The sequence below is a fragment of the Typopeltis vanoorti genome, chromosome 1 (genome assembly GCF_054136105.1).
Source record: "Typopeltis vanoorti isolate ZY-2024b chromosome 1, IOZ_Tvanoo_1.0, whole genome shotgun sequence".
Taxonomy (NCBI): Eukaryota; Metazoa; Arthropoda; class Arachnida; order Uropygi; family Thelyphonidae; genus Typopeltis; species Typopeltis vanoorti.
Genome location: NC_143549.1, coordinates 154,065,678 through 154,090,904, shown reverse-complemented (window position 1 = coordinate 154,090,904; position 25,227 = coordinate 154,065,678). Strand labels below are relative to the sequence as shown.

At 33.3% G+C, this 25,227-nt stretch overlaps 1 protein-coding gene across 3 annotated transcripts in view; it reads left to right on the top strand.

Annotated features, from left to right (window-relative positions):
* The window catches only part of LOC150110555 (complexin-like), a 542,097-nt gene that overhangs the window by 382,846 nt on the left and 134,024 nt on the right, over positions 1-25,227 (top strand). For all 3 annotated transcript variants that reach the window (XM_090394731.1, XM_090394737.1, XM_090394745.1), the window contains one exon: positions 6,454-6,600. In XM_090394731.1, coding sequence (XP_090250857.1) covers positions 6,546-6,600 — 55 coding nt within the window. In that variant the 5' untranslated portion in view covers positions 6,454-6,545. The remainder of the gene's footprint in view (positions 1-6,453; positions 6,601-25,227) is intronic.

Sequence of the window (25,227 nt, the reverse complement as noted above, 5' to 3'; positions counted from 1 at the left end):
AAGTATTTCTTTCGACAATTGTAATTGTTTACTTCCGAATAAAGGAACTAAGCCTATGAAAACAGCGCACTCAGTAAATCGCGTGTATTCTTCTGGCTATTTTTGCGGGATAAAAAATTCAATAAACATTTTTGAGAGAAAAACTTTCTGCCACCATATTAGACCAGATATCTCATTTTCAACTGAAAATCCCTTATAAAGATATTCTTCGCATCCAAACGGGATTTGAACCCAAGTCCTCCAGCCGAAAAAGGCATCGTTGATACTGACTGAGCTATGGAGCCTTTCGAAAACTCGTTCTTTTTTTCTTCGAGAGAGATCAGCTCTAGAAACAGGCACACTTACCAGTCTGATTACGAATATCATTAGATGATTACCCGGTGTGAGACCGCCATCCTAATTATTAGAGGCCTGAACTTGCTTGAAAAAAAGAAACGCGTTAATTGGATAATCTAACCTTTAGTATCTTAAATAAATATGTACGATTTGGTCGGTACATTTTATTTGGTAATAAAATGCACGATTTGGACATTTTTTTTGTCTGGTATTCACATAAAGAGATTCGATTTGATTGATCTTCAAATATATATACAGATGTGCGGATTTTGCTGAATTTACTAAGATTCTTTAGTCACTTCATTGTATTTTATTTAGACTATGTTACTGTCTAAATTTAAAAAAAATAAAAGAAAGTTATATACTACAAATATCAATAAATGTTTGGCTTAAAATGCATACGGCAAACATCTCCAGATTCAACTGTTATGATAACAAATAAATAGTGTAGCTAGTCAATAATACTATTGAGAAAGAACTCTTTTATCATTGAATACAATAAGTTCCACATACATTATTATTATTATTACTGTCATGATTTCGGATGTTTCGGAAACTGTTTATGAAGTGAAATGGTCAGAACAAATTAAGTCACTGATGCATCCAAGTTTAGGCATTCAGTTTTAACGTCAGTTACCTAACAAATACAGCACGTTGCAATAAAGATATTAATTAAGTAATAAATATGTACCGTCTTTTGTACTATCAGTTTATTTATTGTACTGAAGAACACAATTTATTTCTCAATGGGATATAGTCTCTGTCAATGTAAATAATTCAACCATTTTCTTTATTGACTGTCTGGTTTTTAAAAATCATTCTGCTTTCATGCGTTTGCATCCATTTGATATATTTCCAGAACGCTAAAGCTTAAATAAGATAACTCAAAGCGAATACTGGTCTTTTACTAGCCCTTAATATGAACACCAGATTACGAGAGTGATCTATTAATTGCACCTAAGGCTAAAAACTCCACTGCTGTCCTCTTTGGTCGTGCACTTGCCATTTGGGATGCCTTGGAAGGTAAAGTGGTGTTATCAAATTTGTCCCTCCTGTTCCCCAAATTATCGGACACAGTTGGGAATACTCGATGGCTACACGGGGCGACTAACAGCTCTCAGAAACAAGGGAAAAGAGAGAGAGAAAATAGAATAGAGCAAGGAAAAGAACTCGAATTGTACTGACACTGGCAATTAGGTCGTTGTAGAAGAGACAAACTAGATCTGTAGGTGCCACCAAAACGCAGTTTTCTTTGGGTAATGCAGTTGTATTTCCTTATTATGCAGCGACTACCAGTGCTGTTTTATTAAAAAGCTCTACCTGTGCACTTTAATAAAAATCAATATTTAAAATAATTGATAAATTCTCCTACTCTACATTTTTTTGTCCCTCTTTATTTCAAAAGCAAGATTTCGTTTTGTAAAATTTGTATTCAGTGACTATTCAGTTTTACGTATTTTTTTTTTTCGTTATGCTGATCCCATGTGGAGGTGAGCAAAGGATTTTCTCATCGAATAATTGGTTCGAATCCGGTCAACGATGCAAAAAAAATTTACAGGGATTTTTTTGGAGGGTTGAAAGTAATTGAGGTTCGGTTTGTAGATTAAACTAGATTAAATAAAAGTTAGTTCAATTAAGGAAATGCACAGCATTAGTAAATATATACTTTATGTAATGTCTTGGGCTTTATTTAAATTATATTACTATTATAAAAACCCTCTTTGGGCTTATATGACGAACACTGTTGGTCATAAGGGTATAGTTTAATTTAATTTATTTTTATTTTATTTTATTTGTTCGTGCTTTATGTTTTTTATTTCTTTGTTTTCATCCCTTCTGTTTTTTTATTTATCTTCCTTATTTTTTCTTTTTGCCTTTCTCTTTCATTATTTTTTCCCTTTTTATATTTCTCTTTCTTTCTGTTTTATTTTTATTTTGTCGTTCTCTTTCATTTTTCTTTTTTTATTTATGTTCCTTAATTTTTCTTTTTTTATTTATCTTCCTTATTTTTTTTGCGTTTCTCTTTCTTCTATTAATTCTTTCATTTATTTTCTTTTCTTTTGTCCTCTTTCATTTTTTTCATTTCTCTTTCTTTCTTTTGTCCTTCTCTTTCATTTTTTTCATTTCTCTTCCTTTCTTTTGTCGTTATTTTTTTTCTTTTTCACATATCTTCCTTTATTTGTTTACTTTTTATATTTGTCTTTCAGTCTTTCTATTTCTCTTTTCCTTTTTGATTTTTCTCTACCTTTATTTGATTTCTTCGTCCTTTTTTTCTCTATCCCTTCATTTTTTTTTTTCACTTTCTTTACCGACTTTTTCCATTACTATAGATGACAGCTGGGTACTTAATGTGTTCTTCTTAAAAGTCATAAATTGATAGAAAAATTAATTTCATTTTGTTCGCAATGAAATGGACCACAAAAGACAGTTTATAATAGAAATAAATAGAGATAAAGTTTTGTTTACACACACACACACACATTAGAATTATTTCAGAAATGAGGTGAGAGAAAGAATTCTTCCCACTCCATCAGATTTGAAATTTATGTATTATTAAATTAAAAATGATAAAACAAAGTAATTTTTGCTGGTTCTCGAAGCATAATTATAGAGGTAAATTATAGCAGTGATTGGTAATGGTACACTGGATGCACATTAAAATAACCTAATTGTAGAAGAGTTGTATTTCTGATCATTCGCTGTTTTGTGCAGCTGGAAAGAAGTGCGCTCGAAACATAACATTGTTATACTGTGCGTATTTGAAAATGCATTACTGGGCCTTAATTAAGGACAGTATCTTGGCATCGATTTTACAGCTCAACTTATATAATTGCACTGCACTACTAGTCGGAAGGTAGTCTAATGTTGAAAGTTTATCGACCGAAATCGGTCTATTCTTCTCTCTTTGATAGCGATAATTTAATTGTACAGTGGGTAGTCTGAGAATGTTACTTCTGACAGTAATAAAAACAAATTCGTACTTATCATTATGGTCTTCTAAAAGTAATGCTCATTTATCTTCAAATGTTTTTCTAGTACGAATTATATTTATGCTTGCATATTTATGGACAGAAATGTATTCTTAGCCAAAGATTTCACAATTATAAAACTAATGTTTACTTCTTTAAAACTGAAAATACGGAACAATAATCATCAAGATGATGTATTTTTAGAAGCAGTAATAAATCGAATAAAATAGGAGTCTTTTATTTTAAATAACAAGTAGAATGAGCTGTTTTCAGCAGATGACCTAATTTTTTGTCATCAATATTTTCGAAAGAGAAAAAGGCGATAAAATAAATTCCATTGTTGTGAGAATCACGTCTACTTGCGCTTCTATCATATCAGTGCAAATAGGTTTTCCAAATATAATTTGTCCTTAAAATGGAGGATATTTCATTATATATACAGTTATGAAATCAGAAATAATTATCTCAGTCCATTCCTATTTACTTTGATTTTTATCAGAGTTATTTTCTCGATATTCCGCCTACTGAAATAGGAACTCAGATGTACAATAGTCTCTTTAGTCAAGTATTTCTCTGAAAAGAACAACTTGCAGAAGATCCAGGAAACTTCATACCGAAACGAATACAGGTATTGATAAAATAGATCCGAAACAAATAGACCAGATAAAGGGAAACTCGAAACTATAAAACGAAAATAAAATAGCCAACGAAATCGGATTGTACCCTTAAAAAACAAAGATCACGATCTATAGAGAAGCAAGTAAACGAGAAAGCAGGGGGAGGGGGAAACGTATAGGAAACCGATAGGCGAAATGGACATATGAAAAATGTCAATGTTCATTGTGCAATGGCCATAAATAAAACAGTATCTTATCTTTTCACATTGCGTTGCTTTATGCGTTTGGCTTTTCTGTTTATCAGTGTCTTTCTTGGAGCCACGACCCTCTTTCTATTTCTGTCTTCGCGTTTCCTATTTCACTGGCAATGCTTTTGTCTCCAGGTGGAACGAATGGTCCATGGAAAGAGACATGGAGACGGGACCAGTCAATGATTCTCATTAATACGCCAGTCTCGCCATTTGCTCCTTTTGTCGCAGCCATTGCGTTCTTAACATTGTCCATTCGATGCGCAGTTGGCTCATTACAGACAGGCACGCGTCTGTTCACTTTTTGGAAATAAAAATAAGCACTCTACATTTCGAAAGTCCAACCGTATTAGCTACAGCTGCCTAATGGAGGTGCAAAGTAACTGAGTTGAAAAGTTAAAAGCATATTTCTGAGCTTAGCAAAATACGCATAGATATTCCACGTATAATAAAGCACAGTATGGTATATAATGCATACTCTTTTCATTTTTGAACAGAACGATTCCAAGACATATGCTGAAAGATTTTATCACCTCTCTGGTGCTATACACTGACGTCATAAGGCGCGTAGTCAGCAGTTTTAAGATTTTGCAATTACATTTAGCTAAAATAAATAAATAACGCATCGTGCAAAATATTTAGTCGGTGTTTATTGTGAATTTTTTTTTTAATTTTAACTCTTTTTTTTTTTTTAATTTGTGACACATGGAGGAGAAGAGAGGAGTCGAACGATGTGGTATTTGTGAGTGGGGATCAACATTTGTTTTTAAAAAATGTGGTGTGATATTTAAGGATGAGTCCTTGGTGAGATTATTGATAATGGAATTGTGAATTCTTCTCCGCGGTTGATTTTCAACAGTGAAATATGAAAGTTGAAAATTCAAAAAGAAAGCCACTAAGCCCTTACCTTCTAACATTTAAATATTCATCGGTTTCTGTTTACCGTATAAATATTTTCTTAGGCACAGCCGTAGACATTATCTGCTGGAATCAAATCCATGTATCTTTTAGCAAACTCCATTTTTATTTGTCGCGAAGTAATCTGCCAGCAAAAATCATTAAACCGAGAAACAATCCTAAGCAGTAGATTGAATCATGCATCAAACTGTCCATCCGTCTCGAAAGACCTATAAACATGACTACCTCCATTTATAACTTACACATGTAAATGATGCAGGACTTCAGATCCATGAACTACACACACAAATTATACGCTTGTTTTGGTTTCTGCTCCATTTTTGTTTATTCTTACACCACCACAGGCAGACTAAATTATCTAGAAGGATAGATTTGGTTTGTTTTTTTTTGCTGATTGCCCTGCTATTTCAAATGTCATAAATTCAAATGCCTCCGCTCCTTGATATGTTTGATTTGTCTCTTTGAATATATTCAGTCTTCTCTTGCAAACATAACGTAATCATCCGTAAGCACGTAGGAATACAGTAGCAATTACGCGCCAGTAGCATTTCAGCGAGATCTCGTGTTTGACTTTATGAGAAGTACGTGATAAAACCTTTATCGTTTGGTGTATTGTTTGAAGTGAGGAAAGAAAAATATTGCCACTAGGAGCATGGATTCGTTAAGCGGCCTTATCGAACTGCTGCTTCGTGCACATTTATGAGAAAGCCGTTAACAAAGTAGAAGTTATTAAGACAGACAACTTAGCAATAATAAGAATTTAAATAAACACACGGTTTATTGCAAAAATAATGGAAGCCGTTCGTATAATAGAATTGCATCAATCGATAAGTTATTCTCATAAATCAATGTTTGCTCCCGTTGTGCAAAACTGTTTTTTTTTTGTTTTGTTTTGTTACTAGACTTTTTTATAGTCTTCTAAGATGCTGCCTAAGACTTTTTTTTTTATAAAAAATTCTTGACAGAATAAACAAGTAGCGTGTCCGAACTTTTCGCTCTAATGATAATGACATGCAAGCTTTTGCACACTATAGGTCGCTCCGATAAAGAACTAGGCGGGGGAAAAAATACTTTCTAAGCAAATACGTTTTTTTTTTTTTTTTGGTTGCTGCCCAGACTAAATCGAATTGGGTTTCCTTATAAAAACAAGATATTTAGATCGTCAGTCTTAAAAGTATTTTTCAGTTTTTAGTATAACGAACTCCATCACAGGGAGTGTAATTAGTATCTTCATTTTTATTGCATGCAGACTTAATTTTATGCAAATTGTGATTGTTCTTCCAATTAAAAACTAACTTAAGCTATAATATGTGTTTTTACGCTAATTATTTCCTACTTATGATATTGTTTCACTTTTTTTTCCAGTTATCAACCCCGCCTGTACCACCCTAAACCTACCCCTTCCCGTATCCCATCCCTTCCCTTTAATTCCGTTGAACTTCTGAGTATCCCGCAAAATGGCAGCCTTCGTTGCAAAGCAGATGGTCGGTAGTAAATTGAATGCCGTCAAAGGTAAGATTTTTTTATGATTATTTCAATGGAGGATTATAACGATAATTTAATAAATTAAAATGTAAATTATTTGATGCTAAAATGATTTTTTGAGGCTCTCTCACAAGGAGGACCATATTTTATTAAATAAAAACCTTAGTGAAATAAAGTAACCCAATATAGAATAACAACTTTGGCGTAAGGACCCCATTCGTAGATAATTTAACGCCATATTCATTCATATTTTCACACATTTATACTTCCCTGTTGAGAGAGAAATAAAAGAACTTCTCCTTTTGTATTGCTTAAAAGGACTTGCGTTGAGGGTGGACCGAGGGTTTAAACATTCAAATGCTCAACCCTTTTAAGTAGCGTGCTTTTCAGGAATATTGTATACTCTTTGTTTCCAAACATCACAGAATTTCTAGATCGTTACGACACAACTTTGACAAACAGAACAAAATGTAAAATTAAAATGAAACTTTAAATATATTTGATTTAAATTTTTCAGATAAATTTATTTTATTTTTGTAACCTCAGTAATTACATTACAAGACTACTGGGACTATTTTTAGCATGAAATTATGAGATAAATCAATCATTTTTATTAGACGATTTTTGAATCATTTTTATGGCTTTAATATGCTTCTGATTAAAAAAAAGAATGAATAAATGAATGAAAAACTAGACATTGGTCTTATTTTTTTCGCAAACGAGAAAAGGAGCAAATAACCAAAGCAATTTACTAAGAAAATATCCCTCGATTTCCTTAGAAATTTTGGCACACTTACCTAATTATTTTCTCAAGTAGCTGCCGTAGTACACTATAAAGAATTTTATATTGGCTAATTTTCATTTTATATTGGCCGCATTTTCATTATAAAAGAAAAAAACTGTGAAGTAAAGTCAAAAGGAAAATATTACATAGTAAAGATTATAATTTTGCAGGGCAGTTCAGTTTCTTTCCTTTTTTTTTATCTCTCTTTGGTTTTGTTTCTTATTCGTTCCATAATTCTTGAAAATCCATATCTTTAATTTTCTTCCCTTTTCTAAAATCAATCAATAAATAAACATAGTACAAATATTCCACAACTTTACACAACTTATAGATTTTAGAATTTTTGTCACGTGTACTCCTACTGAACATAATCATATGTTTTGTGTATAACACGGACAGAAACTCTCCGTATGCGAACGATATGCTTCGGTGTCTCTGACAGTTGTAGTTTTCTAGTTCAATATTATGAGGCGTCATTGTGATCAGATCATAGGAGTAACATCCGTGACTCTCCTCAGTATATTGAGGGTGGGGAGAAAAAGAGCTTTCATTGCGTCCGAAACATAATTCTATTGTGAGTATTTGCTCACATTTCCTTGGGGAGACGGAGAAATACAAGTTACATCGCTGTAATAGAATTAAACTTCATGAGAGGTTTAGCTCTGACTTTTATATGATCTCTAATCACAGCGATTTTATCCGTGCTGAAAAGCTATGCAAATTTCTTTATTTGTCATTATTTCTGTATAATTTCGTCTCCGATATTCTGTGCCATACTTTCTTTAGTCGATGACGTCACAGTTGCGAGAATATTACTTTCTTTGACATAAGGTCAAGTGTCTATTTCTGTTACAAACGATTAGGGTGGGGGGAAGGTGAAGAACTGTCCCACTTCGACATTTTTAGAAACTAATCGCTATGCAAGAAGAAGAAAAAATACTTTTAATTGTCCATTTATGGATTTTTCTAAAATGAAGATGGCATTTTGGTTTAATATGACGATAAATTACTTAACATTCTGAAGTATGCTGGAAACTATTGCCTTGTATTATTTTAGTATATTGAAAAGAATCCCAATAGCTGGATGAACTAAACCTCAACTACCTATTTTATCAGCATTTTGAAATTTGTCAGCTTTTTCCATTTTTTTTTTCGCCACGTCGACAGCTTCTTTCTTCTTACTCTCTTGACCATACTCACGACTAATGTACAATTATAGGTTTTGCGTCTAATTATTAGACATCGGTTCCCAACCGGTGGTACGTGGTGGGCCGTTTAGGGGTACACGAAAAATAATCAGTAATGACTGAAACACATTAAAAACATTATTTTACATTAAGATAGGCACTGAAAAAAATGTCAGTATTTAAAAAAAAAAAGAGGTACAGTTTATAGAAATGGGTTTAAAAGGGTACACAAGTAGAAAAAGGTTGAGAACCACTGGTCTAATATAAGATATATATTCATGCTCACTGGTTTCTTAAATGTAAACAGTCCAGGGATTTTAGAATTCATGCCAGTTGGTTGCACCATTAGCTCTATGCCCTGCAAAAAACGGAAGAATTACTGACAGGCATCAAGTTTTTCTCTCCAACATGACAATAAACAACTCCCAACAAAGCGCTTGAACTATTGTACAACCTTCCCTCCTTGGTCGCAGTGTCTTTAGTCCACCGTGCACCATACTGCCCAGACGCGGTTCTATCTGACCTCAATCTGTTCCCGGAGCAGAAGAAAAACTTGAGAGGACATCCTTTCATGTCACATGATGAAGTGAAGATAGCGAGGAAGATGTGGCTCCGTCAACAAGATGCCCTGTTCTATCAATGAACTTATAAAATGCTACCTAAATGCTCGTGTAATTATTAGTGCATGATTATTATAAAGTTTCGCAAATAATTTTGTTTAAATGAAATATCCATGACCGAAAAATAAAATAACATATACGATGCTGTTATATTATAACATTATTATCAACATTAATGCAAGGCGCCTTTATACCAAAGTTATTATATTAGACGGAGGAAGGATCTTCCGACCCAAGTGGATAAACATCCCACTGGATGTTTATCTGTAAGTAATGCATCATTAGTTATCTTATGGTAATTGCAGTGAAACTTTCGAAATAATTGTCGTTTGTATGATATTTTAAGTGATTTATTTTATACATGTTGTCATGACTACGTATATTAATCTATAGTGACGTATTATGCAATAGCATTAGCCTTCTCCCTATTGAATAAATGGGCGTGACGTAGTTGTGATTAATAGTAACCAATTAAGTGATTATTTCGCAACACTTAACTATTAATTCAATTCAGCCAGGATGGAGTTTGCAATGAAACTCATCTCTGAAATGAATTTAATAATAACCATTTTATTAGGATTATATAATACGCCATAAAACATTTTGCTTTTATTGTACGTGATGCATTTTATAATTAAATCCGATAGCTAATATTTGTAATGTATTTAATTCCCCCCCCCCCCCAAAATGTAAGAGATTGATTTTAATCGTTTTCTCTTTTCAACAATGATTGACATTTGGCGTTTAAACAATATAAAATTGCATTTAATGCGAAATTCACATTAAACAAAACAAAAAAAAAACTATAAATTTTAAGCAGATGAGCCATTCGCGTGCCTGCACGTGTTAGACATTATTTAGTGTTTTCTTTTTTTTTTTAAATAAAATACTTTGAGTGCCTCGTGACTCTTTTTTTAGGAATAAAACACTCGCGCACATGGAAGCACACGGAAATACTGACAGTCTGAAACAGAGTTTGCTCTGAAGCACCATTTGGTCTTCGTTAATCATCTAAATTTAATACTTAACCGAAAATATGCAATCGTTAAAAACTGAATTAAAGTAGTCATTAATCATAATTGATTAAAAATGTCATCTGAAAATAGCACCATTCAGTGTGGGGGTGTATATTTCATTTTTTTTTTCTTTTTTCAAGGAGGGAAAAGTGGTTGTGAGGGAAGGGTTTTTATAATTATACACAAACGTCATATTTGAATGCTCTCTTTCTGTACTCTGCAGTTTTTCTGCTGAGTTATCCTATTTTGGGTGGATTATAGCAGAATGCACAATCTAATTAGTTGAGTCATTCCTGAACTCGTAGTTTAATCTGATAAGACGAAGAAATGACTCTTCCGTCACGCGCTCCAGGGGTAATTAATGATGATTAAAATCCTGTCGTCGTGCATCGAAATAACCTTCGTACCGTCCGTAAGAGGGAATCGGCAACGGGAACACGCAGTATAAATTAAACTCTTCTTATCGTCTTCCGGGAAATCGAAGTGTTTGATATTTGTAGAGATTAATTGCCTCAATCTCTCTCTCTCTCTCTCTCTCTCTCTCTCTTTCTCTCTCTTGGATCTTATTTTCCGATGCTCGTTCCACTTCAATAGGTGTGTTTCTTCTCTAACGGTATTTATTTATTTATTTGCTTATTTTGTATTCATACGGGATCATTAGCGATGTGTGGACTTCACTTATACTAATTAGGGATGACCCCTGGAAAGCGTGATGATCTAACTCCTTAATTATTGCTGTATCAAGTCGAAGTTGTCTTATTGGCTTCGTTCTTTATCTTCTCCTTTAAGCATATCTAATACTGAGTTTCATAATTTATTACGTATTACCGAAATTGGTTTATTGATTATCCGAAATGTCACCGCTGGTAGTGAATCTGGATGACAAAACCAGAAAATTATGGAGTAAGAGGTATAATAAACTACAAGTAATGCCAATATACAAATCAGTTGCCTCTAATGCAAAAGAAAAAAGCGTATTTATTGATTAAGAGGGAAAGAAAAGGTTGAATCTGAAAAGGCAAGATTTATTAATGCATGTGTGTGTGTGTGTGTGTGTGTGTGTGTGTGTGTGAGGAAACTATTTCTGCTCGAACCTTTATCTTTTCTTTCGTATATACAATTTCTTGATGGATATTTTTAGAAATTCGAATTATTTACGTAAAAATCTACTAGAAGAGTAGATTTTTACGTAAATATTTTTACGATAAAAACTACATAAATGCACCTTAGTACAGTCCAAGATGCCATTTCAATGTAAAGATATGCGTTCGAATTCCGTTGAAGATGCGAAGATCCATTAAGTTTTGAATTATTTAATCTCAAACGAAAGTGGCAGGGTGTTTTTTTTTTTATCCTGAAAGACAAAAATGTTACCAAAAATACATAAATAGCATATCATGCAGACAGGATTAACCGCCCTATATGAGCCTTAATTAGATTTTTATGAAGCCATATTAACTTGGTCGTGACAGGCTTATAAAGCCATAGACGAAGTCACAATAAGATAAAAATTAATATTTATCGGTAACATCAAGTAAAAAGCTATTAGAGGAGTGTTTGCATCTTCACAATAACTAAAAATCTAACTAAAAACTTTTTGATTTTTCCCTTCCGACAGTTTTTATTTTTGCAATCATAGAGAATTTCTTAGAAGGAAAACTATGTTACTCACTTTAAGAAGATTTACTCTTAAGAATTTGCAAATATTTATCTGTTTTTTTTTTCTTTTTCTTTTTTTTGTGGAAATTTTTGGAAATTGGAAAGAGACAGTTAATATAGCATTATACAGATGATCAGGCCGTGTTACTCGAAGCATGATCATTTTTGCGAATTGCAACTGATATACGTGAATATTATAGTAAACGGTAGCATAAGAAAACATGTCATCTCACGAAAAAAAAAAAACCTCTACATATCTAGCAAAATATAAATGTAATGATTTTCGACAGCTTAATTTTGAATAACGGTGAAAACACAAACTTTAAGTTTGCAAAGGTTATCTGACTAATTCGAATAATTCCAAAATATTTTGGAAATGCTGAAAGAAACACTAGAGATCCTCTTCTATTACAAACAAATATTAATGTACTGAAATAAAACTCGAACTTTGAAGTAACACTTTAAAAAAACCAGAATACACACAAAGCATTTTCTTAACACGAGTATTATTAATAGAATTTATAAAAAGAACAAAAACAAACAAACAAAAAAGAAATATGCCGTACTTTGGACAAAGGCTCTCATAATCCAAGCATTTCAGATGACATTAATCAGGCCTCGATTAACTATTTTCTTTTTATCTATATTCATAGATAAAAAGAAAATATCAAGATATGTGAAACATATACAATGTCTTGCAGTTATATTCCTTTGATGAGCGTATGTTTATACAGTTATTTTGTACTTACGTTTTTCATATTTTTTTTAATCTAATTAACTATATGCTTACAAAGTTTTATAATAGCAGATAATACTTCGATTGCGCCATCTATAATTTTAGAAAAACTTTTTTCCCCGTGCATCTTTAATTCCAATGATTATCCAACAATTATTGGTCGTTATAAATTACATTTTTATTTTCGTTTTAGATTACAAAGTGTTGTAAGTTGAACAGTGAAATATACGAACCGTTGTGTGTATTTCATCCCCACCAGCTATTTTCTCGGTGCGTTCAACAGAATCATTCGTTTCGTGCTGCACAAAATACGCCCAATGCAGATCGCCTTGTCTGTTTATCTGATGAGTTGTTTAGCTTTCTAGTTTATCACAAGGTACACTACGATAATTAGCTCTAAATCAAACTACTGCCTCGTGCGCATCGTGATGACCCCTCATTTCCTGTTGTAATTAATCTACACTAGTCTCGGTCCGAAATAAATCAAGTATTATTAACTCTTTAATGTAATATGGATTGCGACCATTTGGTAAGAATTTAGAGTGATATAAAACCTAATTTATACGTTTGATATTATTCTAAACTCCTGCGGTTTTATACCATTAAACTGCGCCATTTACTGATTACAGTTTATCAAAATTATATGAATAACTTCGTTTCTTGAAAACATTTTTGCGAAGACTGCATTTCGCATATATGGTGAAGTAAGTTGTATTTTTGCTCAAATACCGATACTAAATGCACTTGATCTAGCTCGTTCTCCACGCGGCTAGCTGTGCGCTTTGCAGCCATATTCCTAGGGAAGGAGTGTCCTAGGTTCTATTCCCGTCAGTGACGTGAGGAGCTGAAGGATCTTCCTCAGCCATAGTCAAGTTAGCTGGTTTTGGGTGTGGACAGTAGGTTTTTTTTTTACCCAGTTTATCCTGAGGTTTTTAATCCCACAAAGCAGGCAAACCGGCCTTAGAACTTAACGCTACAGGACATAGGATACACCGGGACGTAGGGCTGATCACCTTATTCTGTGAACGGTTTGAGGGCCATTGATTAATAAACCCTAGACAACGCAAGGTAAAAAAAAGGGTAAATGGAAGATGAGATGATCTAGCTCATCTTCCATTTTCGTACACTTGATAGATAAAGCGATCGAGCTAGCTGGTTTTACTTAGTAAATGTAGGCAAGAGCTCATGAAATTTTCTTACTAAGAATATACTTAAAATCAGGATAAATTGACTTTCCTTTTACGTAGCCACACAAATTAACCATTCTCCTCTTTCACACGATGTCTTTCGTATACCTTTTGAACATTTGAAATCGTAAACTGAATTTAAAAAAATCAGATTGAAATTTAAAAATAAAAATAACTTAGAGAAAAACAGGTATTGATTGATCCCATTGTTCCTCATAATCGGTACTTCAATCGAGCTTGAAATTTTATTTGATATGTAAGTGCTGAACACCTTTATTAAATTACAAACGGCTGATAATTATGTTCCTATATATTTATCCTGTTTGGTTACGTCATATTCTTATTCCTCAAAATAAAAAAGAGAAAAAAAAAGACCAGAAGAACAAGAAAATAACAGGCATAATACAGTGCTTAATGTTACTAATTCAAAACAATACGAAGCAATATTTTAAGTTAGTTTGGAAATGTCGTATCAGCACAATTTAAAGATATCTTTCCGGCAGAGGGACTAATTAAATATTTTTATTAACTGTAATCAATATCTGTTTTTTTAGTTTAGTTTAGTTTAACTTACTCCTATTGAGCTTATTTTTTTTAAATCTTGCCACATCATTTTCGTTATATCCCTAAGAAACCTGTCAGATCAGCAAAAATACCGAGTCTCGAAGCTTATGCAATTTCACTAGCTCCATCACACGGTGAAGGATCTAGTGAAATACACTATACTAACTCGAACAGAGTGAAGTTGATTTCTAATTTCTCACCTTAAAACAGTATTTCGCTCCTGTTTGGTGAAGCAACGCTCCACCTTACCTGCTTGATTCGTCTGAAAAGCAACCTGACGAATGAAACGCATCGTTTTGAAGCATTTTAAAAGTTCATTATCTTTCTGAATTCACATTATCTCGAGGGGTAGCTGTCTATTAGGGTAAATAAAGTCATATTTGCAGGACTTCGGCTAGGTTTGATTGACTTTCATTTTTGGATCAGTTCTTTCTTGCAAAAACTAGCAACAGCGAAAAGAAATTCGACAGGTCAAATCGTTATTTAATGCGTATGAACAATTCAAAATCCATTGAAAGAAACGTTCATATGAATCCATTATTTTGTCATATTTTCTGTAATCAACTGATGAGCATATGAACCCTTAATAAAGCCATTATATGACGCAAATATTCCATTTTGACTGTGCAGGATTTAATCAGATATGTAGGATTTAGGGCTTCTAATAAAAGATAAAACTGTTCACATCATCTCAGTTTAAACAACGAACCATTTAAGCCAAAATATTAGACAAAAGATATCAAATCGATCAGTTAAAAAAAAAAAAACTTCTTTAGGGTGAACTGTGCTGAAAATGATTCATGACGTCACTACTCAAGAATGCTATTACGACACGCCCTTTTTAATAATTCTCTTTTTTTTACCTAAAAATTAACAAGCATGGATTATTTCTATGTTTGTTAACTTTTATTTGAGCAATTCGTCTTAATATTCAGACTAAGGCTTTCTCTTTGACATCGCATTCTCTTACCGACATTGGCGAATTCGTCCAAAAGTAATTGCAAGTCAAAATGTAAATACGAGTCCTTTGATGGTGAACAGCGATCTATTACCTGGTAATCATAAATAAAAGCGTTCAGAGCAAACAGATTAGAGGCTAGAAACATGACGCATTGAGACAGAATGATATACTGCATTTGACACAGAGAGTTTCTGGAAGTAAGAAGAGAAAAGAGAAAGACTGATTATATTGCATAATGGATATGTCTCTGTAGAGTTGAATCGTGGTGATATTTATTATTTGCTTCAGATTATGCGAAGTTAGTAGGAAAAAGAAATTTACAGTCACATGTCAGAATATGCAGATTGAAGGTTATTTATTAAAGCAAATGTCTTTTGCGCAACTGAATGTAGCTGATCCCCGGGCTATAAAGGAAGATAGATTCACAGTAAATATACATTCCGTCTTCTAGACGGCGCTAGTTACGTTCATTGTTATTGCTTACCGATGGATTTTATTTTTTATTATTTAGAAACTCATCAGGACTTTTATTTGCTTTAGATGATCGACTTCAGTGTTTTCATTTACATAATAAGGAATTAAATCATCCTAAAATATATCAGAGTTCGCTGATGTTTAAATTTACTTCATACAAAAGACATTTCTTGAGTAGTGAATTAAAAAAAGTCACACATGAATAATTTGAAGCACCTTGATCAGATCATATATATTCAAATTATAAACAAAATCATGAAAATGAACTTATTTGAATAAATTATTCCAATGAGCAACTAATTACGAATTACCTTTACGAATGAGCATCTAATTAATCTAAATTATCTGCTCATTCGTAAAGATTTCTGATATGCTCCAAAAAGTGCCCAATGAAACAACACATCCCATAGTAAATTAATTACCGAAAAAAAAGTATTTTTTTATCTCTTTCTTATTTTTTAAAAAATATTACTTTATACAGTAAGAATAAAAACAAAACTAGTAATGCCACCTGCTTTATCATGAAGGAGAGAAAAAACTTACATGAAATAATTAAGAAAATGTATACAAATGAAGTCAAATATACCAGCGAGAAAACAATAAAAAAAATCGAAATAATAATTAATGGAAGTGTAACGCAAACAGACATATTAACACTCCAAATTATTTACGGCATGTCTGATGGGAAAGTTTTTGTAATTAAAATTAGAAAAAAAAAAGTATAGGAATTAATGTGGAGTGTCTGAATAAATTATGTTTGTACTTTTGCCTATTGACAATAATATTGTCAATAGGCAAAAGAATTATCTCCAGAAATTTTATTTAAGAACGTGCAAAAATTGTTATAACAATGGAAAATTTTAAACAATTCATTTTCGACAGAACGTGCAGGTTAATATAAGAAATCAGAATGTACATTATCGTATAGAATAATTCACAACGATGAGAAGGAAAAGAAACAAATCGAGAAAATGATTGGTGCGTTTCGACATTGAATTTGTATAACGACACCATTGGTTATTATACTAATTGTACCGTAGACTTAGTTTGGTTTCGCATAATAGTTTTATGAATAAAATGGTCTTAGTGTGACGAAAATTTAAATTTCTGTCATATTTTAAAAGTAATAATCTGCGGTACATACAAGTTCTTAAGGACAACGATCTGCTATATTGGCTTTCCTAACCATAATTTTAGGATAAGGTAATTTTCCATTCATGTGGCTAAAGATACATATTTTTGTGTGTAAACTTCATTTGTTTTTAAGGCAAGTTCGCCCAAATGCAGGATGAATAACCGAAGTTTATATGAGGGAAAATCCCTGTGACTTTCGTATCCGACTGGTAACTCACCTATGATTGAAAAGCTACCGTAGCGAAAGTGTGAGAAATTATCGTTTTGAATAGCTTTGCGACTGCTCGCACACTATACCTTAATGTTGATGACATTTGACATTATACGTATAATTCCAAATGTCATCAGGTCTCTTATAACTAAACAGTACAGATTGAAATTGTTCAGCGTAGAATGTTCAACAGTCAATATTTCTGTCCTTTTTGCTAGAACTATCAAGAGGGCTGCGGTAAGTTACTTTATTCAAACAATTCTATAGAGTAGTTACACTTATGTAAAAAATCAGACAAGGGTGTCAAAAATTAAGGCTTATTTGTCATTTATCAATCCATTTTAGGATTATGTACTCGAAAAATAATTTTTTTGCTTAATTTTGCTTCTGTAAATGGTCCAAATCAACTGATTAACTTGATCCGAAATGATAATTGGATTAAAGAAATGTCAGCACTTGACTAGAGATGAACTGGTTTGCGACCTTTTAGTTCAAAACATCAAATAAATGAAGACTGGTTCGCAAATTATTCAAAATGAACTAAATTCCGATCGACAAAAATGGGTGCTTCTTCTGTGGTAGAAATTAGCTTGCTTAGCCTGGATGATTGACCCTTTAATAACCAAGCCGTCTGGTTTGTAGTATGGCCTGCAGGAATAAATTCTTGATGCGCAACTCCTACTTTGATGTTCAACCGAATCCTTCTGGACTTTTTCACCGCGATAATCATGAGCTTCCCTTTGTGATGTACAATGTCTCTGAAGCAGTTAATTTTATCAACTTTAACACAAAACCCGATGCACACTTTACTTTCTCTCAGATCATTTATTTCAAAAATTGCAGGACCCAATGCTCAACCGAGAAATTAAGCCAGAATGTATTTTTATGAAACACCGCAACTTACAACGATGACCATCAACACTTCATTATGGATAAAATCTCTGATGAAACGCATCAACAATAGTTAGCGACAGCGATACATGGTACTAGCATTAAACTTCCATTGCGTCCAGTTGGGGAACTGACCTTTTGAAAGCGCAATTTGTGAGCGTTGCGCGACTTGATTACGAAACCTGACTTCATATGATCGTTATTAGATAGAGTAAAGCAAGTATGTCAAAAACGGACGTGAACTAAATTAACCAAATTACAAAAAAAACTTTTCAATGATATATATAAACTGACTCAGTCCATTAATGATTGAGAAGCGTCTTATCTGTCAAATACTAAGATTGTTGAAGATAAGAATAACGACAAAAATGAATTTCCCAATTTGCTGTTTTTCCTACAACAGAGCTAATAAATTTCTCCTGTGATTTATAGTCAAAACAGGAAGCAAACGGATCTGGAAACGTTTTGATATAGAGGATTCCGTGTAATGACAACATGCTTAGATTCTTCCTAAAATGTGCGCCTCAGCCCATTGTTGTTTTCGATTATGACATTTTTATATCATCACGATGCAGCAGCGTAGCTCAACAGTGCGTAATAACAAAAGGAACAAACGGACTTTGGATTTATGTAGATAATTTAAAGGAGATTATCCACAGCTACGGTGCATATGCTAGTCAATGATTATTTCAATAATCAGAAAAATTCAAAAAAAAAAAAACTACTGCCGAGAGGGGCCCACTAAAGATATGTGACTGCCCGGTACGCTGGTTCGTCCTATCATTTTTCTTCCTCTTCTTCTCTTCAAGGATTAGGCATTTACCTGTTCTGGCTTCACTGGTCTTTCCATCTCGCCACTAGTCTTTCTCTCTCTCTTTCCCTTTGGTCTATATCTATCCGCCTCTTTTGGTAGCTGATATATTTCCATCCTAGATGTTCTTTCCATTTCTCTCTATATTCCTTGATCTTTTCATTAACATCGTAAATATCTAGTTCTTTTCTGATGTCTTAATTTCTTATATGGTCTAATTTTGTGCATTCTTTAATTGTTCTTAAAATTTTCATCTCTGCAGCTTGTATTTTACTACTTCATCTTTCTTTTTAACTGTCCATATTTTTGAACCATATAACAGAGTGGGAGTGGCCACCACTTTGCAAAATTTTAGTTCAGTTTCTCGTCATGTTTTTTTTTTTATTCAATGTCCTTTTTAATTGTTCTACAGATTGTCTATTTCTTCATTTTTTTTAATCTATATCTTTATCTTTTAGATATATTATTATTCAGCCTAAATAATTATACTCTGTCATCTATTCTATTATTTTATTTTCTCTAACTAGTTTTGATCTGACGTGATCTCAACCTTTAAATGCCATGACTTTTGTTTTATTTTGTGAAATTTTTAAATTGTATTGTTGGCTTATTTTAATTCGTAAACTGACTGTATTGAAATTCTGATATAAATCAGACAATAACTTTCACCGCGAGGTTCATTCAGATAGGTACTGATGCTCAGTAGCTGCAGCCGTAACTGTAACATTTCGTTAGCTGTTTGGTTTATTCTACGTATAATCATAATTACGGGTAATATTTACACCAATATTTGCACATCTTTGTAATATATTTTTCCCAATATGGTACGCACCAAACTCCACCTAAGTCTATCCACGAGCACTACGACATTCTCTTTTCATGTTGAAAAGACTTGAGCTCGAATTCCTTCTAGTATGCGAAGACAATTTCGAAAGTTTTTCGAATGAAGGTAACCTAGCCGGTTTCATATGGAGCCGGCAGGGTTATTCTCTAGGAGCTGAACATTTTTATCACAGAAAAAAACAGGCACATCACTCAGAAAGCATCTACAGTTATCAGAGATAACACTGTGCTCATAGCCTTCTAATCAAACTTGTCCATATTCACTGCGTGTCCACTAACTCCGGCTTATTTCTCCTTTGCTGCCTTCCCCTCTCCCTTCCTCATACCATATGCGGTTCGTTTACCCTCTGATTATTACATTGTGCTAGTTTGTCTACTTTTTTCTAGTTTGACACATTCCCGCCCTCTGTTTACACACTGAATTATATTCTTCTATTCTTTGTGTACTCGTTAATGTTTAGTATGCTATTGCCTTCGCCAACGTGCACTCCTCCACGATAACGTGAACCATGAAGTGCAAAAGTGGAAGGAAAGGTAAGAGAGGGAGCGAGCGAGCGTGAGAAAGAGAATAGCAGTTATAGGTCGCAGACACATACCGCGCATATGACAACCGTTTATCACTTCCAGCAAAACTATGCGAGGACAGACTGAACGCCGCCGCTCTATCCTAATTACACATTCTATCCACGTCATGTCGACGAGATCCCTAATTTCGTCAGCAGGCGTGTGCCCTCTGCGAAATGAGGGTGATCGCGCAAAAAAGTATAACTAATTTTGTGTGTGTGTGTGCGCGTGTGTGTGATCGTGTTGTTGAGTTGTCTGGAAGTAAAATATTCTTAAAAACCAATTCTTTCAGTTACACATTGCTTAAAGAACTTTCAGATGTCATTTTTTTTTGTTGGAATGGCAAATATTAGCACTTCACATTTCTGTTTTTTTTATGTAATTTGAAAGATTACATAAAAAAAAACAGAAAAAGCTACTCAGGAGTGTTTTGTCCCTCCTTAGCCTCTTTATCGAAAATCATACTAAAAACGTAACATGTTTAGTCACTTTCTTTACATTTAAAGAGTTTTTCTCCTTAAAACTAACTTTTTCTGTCTTTCTTTATCATATAAGTTTTGTATGTTAAACTAGCCATACGATTTATTTTCAGATTTTTCAAGTAATTCACCGAAACAGAAAGACATTGTTTAGGAACTTATTTCAAACCAATATCGGCGCATACAATTTTTTCTTATTGAGCAGAGAAATTTTAACAGAAATAGTGAAAATATTTTCCATCATTTCCTTCATATTTCATAAGATGATTCATCACATGCGTCAAGCAGTTTTTTTTTTCTGTTTATTTTTAAAGTCATTAATGACAAGTCTGCGCGGTTAGCCTAGTGGCTGTGCCTGGGGCAACCATATGCCCGGAGCAGGAGTGTCTTAGGTTCGATTTCCGTCGGTGACGTAAGGAGCTTCAGGATTTTCCTCAGCCATAAACAAGTTAGCCGGTCTTGGGCGTGGTTAGCAGGGTTTTTTTCCCACCTGTTTATCTAGGGTTTTTCATCCCGCAAGTAGGCAAACCGGTCCTGTGAACACACGGCCACAGTCATAAATATAATACGGCAAGGAAGGCAACCGGAAACCACCTTGCTCATAGTCATTTCCCTAGATATATATATCCCCATATATATATATGGGATATATATATATATAGAGGAAGATTCCTCTCTCTCTCTCTCTCTCTCTCTCTCTCTATATATATATATATATATATATATAGCTTCCTCTAAACAGCCGAAAGGCTATAACCTCAACATAATGACAAGTCATCTGGGTCACACAGATAAACGATATAGTTCATACGTAGTTCTTTATATATTTTAATTCAACGTCTTTATATCAAACTCTCAGTTGCAATAATGTTTCATTCAATGCATATTGACGCTTAGCTAGAACAATTAGCATACATACATATAATAATGATAGTATTTACTTCATCTCTATGGCTCCAGAGCAAGTTTATTATAACAATATTGTTTATTACTTGCAGAACTTTGTTATACTAAACATAGAGCTGAATGTAAGTTCCTATATATTATTCACTTCGAAGTTCTTTTTTTTTTTATCCCCATACGATAGGGAATTGAATTGTTTCAAGAGGGAAAACTACGGAGACATGATTTGACAGCTTTAATATCTTTATCACTTAATGCAATTAAATCTTGGGAATTTATTTCATTTACTTAACTGGTTAATGTTTAATTACTTAAAAATTAAGTTTTTTTTTCCCTCTTCATTTATTTCATATCATCTTTAGAAATATTTCTCGTTTATCGAGATCCTTATAAGTTACAGATTAAAAAAAAAAATTGGTTTCCTAAATCTAATAGTGCTGGAAAAAGAAAGAGAAATATGGTAATTACAGAATTAATTTTCAATTCAAATCTGCTATTATCTTTTTGTTTTCAGGACGAATATTTATTCAAATGATGACGCTGTTTGGTTTACGATAGTCACTTTGAATGGAAAATCTTCAGCTAATGGTTATTTTTTCGTGGAGAATTCTGAAGAAAAGGATTTACTGTAGCCACACTTGAAACATCTTTCATTATATTATACATGAGACCTTTTCTTTGTACTTTTCATTCCAGTATCACACACACACACACCCGTACAGATATAATTGTATCTGATTCACTGTGTGTGTGTGTGTGTGTTTGTGTGTGTTTCGCGTGACTAAATTGCGAATGACGAAGAAAATGAATCTAGATTGGCTCACGCATACCGAATCGAGTCTTAATAGAAACCTGATTTAGCCAACGAATATTCCGTGTCAGTCAAAGAAATCCGTGGGGTTGCGTGCCATTCCTACTCATTTCGCATTAATGTAATTGCCTTCTACGGCAGCCCTGGAGACCATCTAATCATCCTCTTGTTCGATGGCTTTTTGTTGTTTCCGAGTGCATTCTAAATGCTTTATATTTATTCCGTTTTGGAAAAAAAATAAATAAAAATCCCAAATTAATCTTTCATCTCTGTAACCAATATCGCCATGTAATTACCCCATTTCTATGTTCATTCGCTATAGAAATTGAACTATGTTTTATATCGGAATGATATGTCGGTAACTTTAAGAAAATTATACTTCAAATCATTAGTGGTAATTCAAAAGGAACAAAATAAAGATTAACTCTGAATGTCTTATATATGAGTGGGTAATTACTAATTCTGTACATGCTGAGATAGGATTAGCAATGCGTTGGACACTGAGAGAAAAGAGGGAAGTTGTTGTTATTGTTTGTAATTACCAAAGTAACTAAGAATATGAAATCAGAATATGCTTGTTTTGGTAACGAAAAACTCTTCACCTTCGTGTGAGACTGACTATCTGTTGAATTCGTCTCTCGTCCAGGGCATGGTTCCTCATGCCCTGGACGAGAGACGAATCTAGGACTTTCCCACTAAGTGACAAATGTCAAGATATTTTCTCCTTAGCAACGTATTAGTTATCATCCTTATGCGAAATATTTGCCTCTTTCTCACCTTTCACCTTTCATATTTTATAATTCCACAACAAAAAGGTTACAAATAAAATAATGGCAATAAGTGTATAAATTTCCTTATACTCTGCAACTTTCTTTACATAATAGTGGACTGTTGATGATTATTTAGTTTTTATTATTTATTTAATTTTATATCTATATATAAAAATATGTGTGCATCATATGAAAACTTTTCAGGTAAGTGTGGGCTATTGAAATATTCCAAATATAGTTCTCTATTGAGTTAGTTATATACAGGGTGGTTCAAAATTCCACGTACAAACTTTGAGGGGACGTAGAAAACATCAAAATCAACCATATTCACATAGGAAAGCATGACCGGAAACGCCACCCCAAAGTGATAGGTGGCGCTGTTTGCTAGCGCTCCAGGTGAGCAATTGGGGCTTCCTCGTTTAAGCTTTCGACGTCGTTTTACGAACGCTGAGATGACAGACATGCACCTCGTTTACCATATTATGTATCCAACTACTATTGAACTCTTCAGTTACGCCTAATAAAGTTTTTTACACTACTTACTGCCTTGTGTTATTTCTGTATCTGTGTCCCTGTTATTACCTTCCGGTGGCGTTTCCGGTCATGCTTTCCTATGTGAATATGGTTGATTTTGATGTTCTAGGTGGTTCAAAATTCCATGTATGAACTTTGAGGGGAGGTAGAAAACATTAAAATCAACCATATTATATATATATATATATATATATAATATGGCTGAATATATATATATATATATTTTTTTTTTCAGTGTTCATTTATATATTTCAGAGGTGATTCGTGCTATTCATCCAAGTTGGTCATTATATCTTTTGTTGTTCATTTTATCCATTATTTGAAAGTATTATTGAGATTCTTTAAACTGGCATAATTTCCTTTTAGCTTTTTTTGAGACTCTACAAAAGCCATGTACTATGAAAGTGAAATAGAACCGGTTCGTGTGGAAGAGACTCGTCACCGCTACCCAAGATAAGCCTATGGATAACAAGGCCTTAGGCTTTATCTCGTGATGGTTGAACGAAGCAGCACTTTTTATCCCTTTCACTGCGCAATTTCTATGGAAACATTGAAGCATACTTTGTAGAGTAGGAAAGTTTTAATATTCTTCTGTATAGTTGGAACGTCATCCATTCCTCTATGCTGCTCTTAGTTCATTTCTCTCTCTCTCTCTCTCTCTCTTCATTATTTAGTTACTTCGCTATTGATGTTCATGTACAGTATCTCACGGTAGGCTACATACGCATGTTGTATCGACAGTTCTAGTAAAGTTTATTAATATATGTATTTCGTCACTGTCTTTCAGAGTCAACGAACCAGTGTCTTGTACGAACTAGTTTATCGCCTGCCAATAGCACCAACACTATTGTCGAGTACACAGTGGTCGGCGCGATTTGTTGACTGCAGCCACTTGTAGTTTGTGTTGTAACTGATTTAAAAATGTTTCCAGTTGTCTCTGTTGTGCGAATTCAAATATTGCTGTGGAATGTATACACGTTACAAATCACATACGGTATCTACATTCGTGCAGTAATAGTGATAGTTTTCTGTAAGGTATTTAATTGAAACACTTGTTTTTAATAAAATTTTACAGAACTTTAAAGTTTTTTGGTTCAAAGATCTAAATATGAAGATAGTTTTCATTAAATAATTCAACCAACATTTATGAAACGTATTTTTCCCCATAACAATTGCATGCTTCGCATGGGTGTATAAGATTCACTTAAAATATAAAAAAAGAATTATTGTATATCTTCAAAACACTGTCTTCTAAATGTTTTTGTTGAAAACATATGCCTTTTCTGCCAGTTAAGAATTTTAAATGTTCTGCAGCTAACTATATAATAATCTAAGTGTTCAACATTATGGACGCTGCGTGAAAACAATGCTGGTGCATTAAACATTAACAATACATAGACTGATTAATAATAAATCTTCATAGTTACTAATGTTACATTGTTGGCAGCGTACTCCAGGTGCTGAACAATCCATAATGATCATATTAATATTCCATACGAGAATGCTGTTGTAGGT